Below are 5,869 nucleotides of genomic sequence, written 5' to 3'. Positions count from 1 at the left end.
ACTTAACTACTTAACTACGTTACTTTAGTTAATTAGTTAATTATACGTACTAGTATATAATATTTTTATTATATTAATTTATTATTTATTCTCTCTCTCTCTCTCTCTCTCTCTCTCTCTCTCTCTCTCTCTTTCTCTCTGATTTAGCATTAAAATAACTTGGCTCATAGCCCCTTTTTTAACTTGATTTGTAAACATTTAACAGCTGTATGCAATTGAAAATAATTTTCGGTTTATATTAAAAAAGTAATGAATATATATATATTGTATGAATATATATATATTGTACACAATCGTTGAATTAACTTTGCCTCACACAAAATCCTATTTTTATGCACTGGAGATACAAATAATATTATAATACATATATCAATATTACAACTGCCAGTTTGTTAAATTGAAACGTGAATCCCCAATACCCATGTAGCGTAATGAGTGCATCGCAGACTTTGCGCAGCCAATCATAAATCGTTATTTTAAAGATTATATAATCACATTAAGACTAACTAATTTCATAAATTTTAACATCTTTAATCATTATTTTCAATGAGAAATGCATTTAATTCTTAGATACATGAAATAAAAAATGAATGACAAATATTTAAACGTCATTTATGGACTTGCTGTTGATTCCGCTCATTGCGCTCCATGGAGATGAAGAGATTCGAAATCGCGTAACAAAAACTGCGGAACGCTCGTGATTGGTTCTGCTCTCGTTCCGCGTTCCGCTATTCCGCTGTATGGGTTTGCACCCTAATTCATTAGTCATAAATCAGAAATTAGAAGGAAATTGACCAATCACAGTCATCAATTTCCAACTTCTAACTTTTGATTTACGACTAATGGCTTATTGTAGAATGGTCACAGTATGTATTCTACAATAAACCATTAATCATAAATCAGAAGTAAAACCTTGTATCCACGTTGCTAGAAATCGGTCCGAGACCTCGAAATCGATTCTGTATCTTGAAACCAGATGAAAATTACAAATGTGAACGAATTTACTAGAATACTAATAATTTTATTGGTTAACATCTAATAAATTCGCTCACTTTTGTAATTTTCATCTCGTTTCAAGATACAGAATCAATCCTCAGAATAGACTTCCTCGGATGAAAGAATTGACCAATCGCAATGATCATGTGATCAAATTGTTCAAATGATTTGTTAATTTTTTCTCTGTCCGAGATCTCGGATTAATTTCTAGCATCGTGGACAGGCTTTAGAAACTGGAAATTGACCAATTACAGTTATCAATTTTCAACTTCTAACATCTGATTTATGACTTATTATATATAATGGCTTATTGTAGAATAGCCATGAGACGGGGAGCATAGACTCTTGCATAATGCTTAAACATAATGCATAAGAAAATGAAACAATCAAAATCCTTTATTTCCTTCCTTTTCATAAAAGAAAGGATTCTGATTGGTTCATTTTCTTATGCCTCATGTTTTATGCGTTATGCAAGAGTCTGTGCTCCCCGCTTAAGGTATGTAAGATACATCATATTTGTTATGTAAAGTTATAAATTTTGCTAATTATATTTAATTATTCAGAATCAAAATACAAAATAATTTATTCTATTCAAGAAAAATATAAATATAAAATATAAATATAATTGTTCAATATACATATTATAATTTATAATACAAACATCGACATGCTTTGCAAATAAATATATATATGTATATATATATATATATATATGTTTATATTTTATGTGAATTAATTATGTTTGAAATTTTATTATTATTATATATTAAATAAATGAGGCGAAGAGCGCTTTTTAAAATCTTGTATAGGGCGTCAAAGATATTGGAACCGGTCCTGTTTGTTGGGATTACATAACTATTCCTAAAAGTCTGATCTTCTGAGAGCCTTTTTAAAGAAAAACTTTCCCTTTGCTCCCATGATCTTCACTTCATATTAAAACGTTCATCTGTTAAACTTTGTCGTCTTTTATTGGCATATTTAAATCAGTTGATCTTTCTCCATAATTCTTTTTCTCTTGGCCCTTTTTTTCTTGCTACCTATCTTGAATAGCTACCTATTTGAATTGTTTGAATCGTTTTCCAGCTATAGCGCTGATCTCAGTCTTTACCGGAGCCCTCTGGTGATTGCTTTTGTTCTGATCGTATCTGTTTCGTCGAAGATACAGGAAATTCAGGGAACCATTTTCGTGTGAAGAAGAAGAAAACTGAACAGGCATAAATCTTTAAGGATCATTGCTAAAATTCAATCGATATTAGAATAAAAAATAGATAAAGATAAAAATAATTTGATTGGGTGACTTCTAATTTTCAATTCACAAATCCTCTCCAATACGAAATAAAGTTTGATACAGGTTTTAGGCATTAGTGAGAGAAAGACATTAAACCGACCCAAATTAGGCGTAAACAAACCGACACATGTGAAGAAAGAGTGAACTAGCGAGGTGGCTAAAGGTGAATGCTAATTGCTAGTCGATGCAATCCTTCAAGTTCGTCGTTCTTTGTCCATTGTCGTCAACTACTTTCTAATTAGATCGCATTAACATGGACGTGAATATACGTCGTCTCGCGACTTATAATAATTGATACCTAATCAGATCATCGACTTCGTCATCGTGTTCTTCACTCCGTGCCTCCTCATTGCTCATTGTTCTGGGCATTTAACCAATATGTCAGATGTTAAGAGCCTCGAACATCCGACACTTAAGGTAAACATTTATATCTTACTTGCTTATGCTCCCATATACGATGTTCAAAGTAATTTGCTATTTGAAAATTTTATCATTTATAGTATTGTGTATAATTGATAAATACACTTATTTGTCAATTAATTTTAAGTAATCTTTTATGATATTTGTATGATGTTTAAAGATAAATGCATATCTTTGAAGAAAATCAGAAAAAGATAATATTTTATTAAATGTAAATCTTTAAAGAATAGATATTTTTAGAAATAAAATTTTTCATAACAGATGTGAATATTATACATATGTATGTATATGTATATAATTATTATCTATATATATAGGAAAGGACTCTGTTAATATAAAAATATAAATGCATATTATATAATTTTGTTAATATTAAATGTATATTTTTACACTTATTTAATCTAAATCTCTTTCGTAAAAATTTTGATGAATGCTTATATGATATTGTGAAATGTAATAGAATATATATTATATATAAAGGGTGTTATCTAGCAAGACATACACATATCGACACAAGTGTCATTATGTTTTTGTTCAATATTCAGTGATAGGTAAAGACAGAATGATTCCTGTGTTGATATATGAATGCGTTTCAAATTAAGCACAAAGCACATGATACATCATTTGTCCTTGATTAAAGAACAAAGAAGGACAAAGTAATACCTCATGCACTTTGTAATTCGGAAATCAATGTCTTTTGCTTAATTCAGAGCCAATCTTTTATTAGAAAGCTCTCAAAATCTACTTACGTATCAATAATGTAATTTTAAAACACAGGTTCCATATGAGCTTTTGAACAAGAAGTTTCGTTCTGCTCAGAAAACTCTTGATAGAGAAGTATCGCATGTTCAGGCAGTATCTAATGAACTTGAGAAAAGTTTAAAGACTGATGGAACTTATGTAGCAAGCGGTGAAATTAGCAAATTGCTCGGTGGTGTGGTCGCTAGGCTTCAAGTTTTAAAGCGTAAAGCTCAGGAGTCCATAGCTGAGGAATTGCAAGCAGGCATGGTGTGCAAAAGAAGATTAGATCATTTAAAGGATCACGCTAATACCTCTTCGAGCGCTGTAAATCAATGGAGACGACAAAGATTAGACAGAATGCTTGTGGAATATTTTCTTCGCAAGGGATACTACAAAACGGCTACTAAATTAGCAGACAGTAGCGAACTTAGGGATCTAACAAATATTGGTATATAGTTTGATAAGTCAGATCATTATCACACTTCACACAAAGAATTCTTTACTAACCTTTGAAGCTATATTAGACAAGCATCAAAATACTTATATTATTGTAATATAGCACAAATAAAAAGGAAAAATAGAATCATAAGGCCGATATTTCATAATTAATTCTTATACTCAAGATCTTATGATTGTTTTGTTTTGAGATGTCACGAACCAATCGAAGAAATTAGCGTCTTAGATATTACTTAAGATGATTTTGAAATAAGAACAGACTATAAATAAATAAATAGTAACATTTAAGCACATGTGATTAAGTAAAAAATTCAAGAAAATGGCGAAGATCAATATGAATCGAAAAATTTATCGCAAAAGTATATTTAAAAAATTTTCTTTTCAAATCAAATTTTTAAAATTTTATAAATTCTCAGTAAAAAAAAATTCTCTGCCAATCTTCAATATCTTATAACATTTACAGATGTATTTATGGTATCGAGGGAAGTGGAAAAATCTTTAGCCAATCATGAAAGTGCAAGATGCATCGGTTGGTGTCACGATAATCGTTCGAAGTTAAGAAAACTGGGCAGCACTATGGAATTCAATTTACGCGTGCAAGAATTTATCGAATTAGTGCGAACTGACAGGCGGCTTGATGCGGTGAAGCATGCTCGCAAGTACTTCGCCAATTACGACGATTATCAACTACAGGAGATTCAGTGCTGCATGGGTCAGTTGGCCTTCCCGGCTCATGCATACTTGAGTCCCTATAAGGATTTACTGGATGAAAAGAGGTTCACAATTGTGCTATTTATATTGGTCATTTATAAATAGAGTTACAAAGTTATTGCAAAACTTTATGATATGAAAATTGTAGTTTATTTAATTTATATAAATCAATAATTAATAAGAATTTTTTTATATTATAGATGGGACAAACTGATCGAGACATTTCGACAGGAAAACTACAGATTGTTTCAGTTAGCGAGTCAGAGCGTATTCACAGTTGCTCTGCAAGCTGGCTTGTCGGCTCTCAAAACTCCCCAATGTTACAGCGCAAATAAAGAAGGTCGAAATCCTAGCTGTCCAGTTTGCAACGAAGCGTTAAATGAATTAGCCGCACCATTACCTTTCGCTCATTGTTCGCAATCGCGACTTGTTTGTAGTATAAGTGGGAAACCACTAAACGAATACAATCAGCCTATGATGATGCCGAATGGATATGTGTATGGTGAACAAGTAAGTTAAATTATTGAAATATTAATAAATTAAATAATTTACAATATTATAACTCTTAGAATATTAATATTTTAAAAAATAATGTTAATAAAATATATAATGTATGTGTAGAGATAATATGATCAATATAAAGTATTGGGTTGTCCGGAAAGTTCGTGCTGATATTGAAGGAAAATTTAAATGCAGAAAATTTAAATTTTAGTATACATTTATTAAATTATATAGGTTAGTCGGCACGAACTTTCCGGACAACTCAATACAACAATATTTTTAAATATAAAAAAGTATTATTTTATTATAATATTATACAAGAAAGATTATACATGTATTATGTATATGTGTGTATGTGATAAAAATTAAATTTTAGTATATATCTTAATTAAATATACAAAATTTTATGATGAGATGATGAGAAACATATCTTATGATATGTTTCTCTCCGAGAGATTATAAGGTAAAATTTTGTATTTTATATTTTTATTATGATATATTATTATATGACTGTCCCTTTTCTAATGTTCGTAATTATATTTTTTGTTGTAGGCATTGGAAAAAATGGCTCAAGAAAATAACGGCACTGTAATCTGCCCAAAGACCAAAGAAGTATTTCCATATAAAAAAATTGAAAAGGTTTACGTAATGTAAACTCTCGCATTGATACAAAGTGTGTGTGTGTGTGTGTGTGTGTGTGTGTGTGTGTGTGTGTGTGTGTGTGTGTGTGTGTGTCGTGTGTGTCGTCGTCGTCGT

At 30.6% G+C, this 5,869-nt stretch overlaps 1 protein-coding gene across 1 annotated transcript; it reads left to right on the top strand.

The window, feature by feature from the left end:
• Nucleotides 1–2,662: 2,662 nt before the first annotated feature.
• LOC105626405 (macrophage erythroblast attacher) lies at nucleotides 2,663–5,767 on the top strand. Its single transcript, XM_012207705.1, has 5 exons — nucleotides 2,663–2,701; nucleotides 3,482–3,893; nucleotides 4,365–4,677; nucleotides 4,813–5,122; nucleotides 5,666–5,767. The coding sequence occupies exons 1-5, from the start codon at nucleotides 2,663–2,665 to the stop codon at nucleotides 5,765–5,767; spliced, it is 1,176 nt and encodes a 391-aa protein (XP_012063095.1).
• The last annotated feature ends 102 nt before the right edge of the window (nucleotides 5,768–5,869 follow it).

Source organism: Atta cephalotes (genome assembly GCF_000143395.1).
Source record: "Atta cephalotes unplaced genomic scaffold scaffold00005, whole genome shotgun sequence".
NCBI classification, from domain to species: domain Eukaryota; kingdom Metazoa; phylum Arthropoda; class Insecta; order Hymenoptera; family Formicidae; genus Atta; species Atta cephalotes.
Note: the sequence above shows the minus strand (reverse complement) of the source record. Positions and strands in the feature narration are given on the sequence as shown.

Excerpts from the sequence above, each read along its gene's own strand:
- LOC105626405 (XM_012207705.1), top strand. The coding sequence starts at position 2,663 with ATGTCAGATGTTAAGAGCCTCGAACATCCGACACTTAAG. Across the intron at positions 2,702-3,481 it reads TCGAACATCCGACACTTAAG|GTTCCATATGAGCTTTTGAA; the intron begins GTAAACATTTAT and ends TTTAAAACACAG. Across the intron at positions 5,123-5,665 it reads GATATGTGTATGGTGAACAA|GCATTGGAAAAAATGGCTCA; the intron begins GTAAGTTAAATT and ends TTTTTGTTGTAG.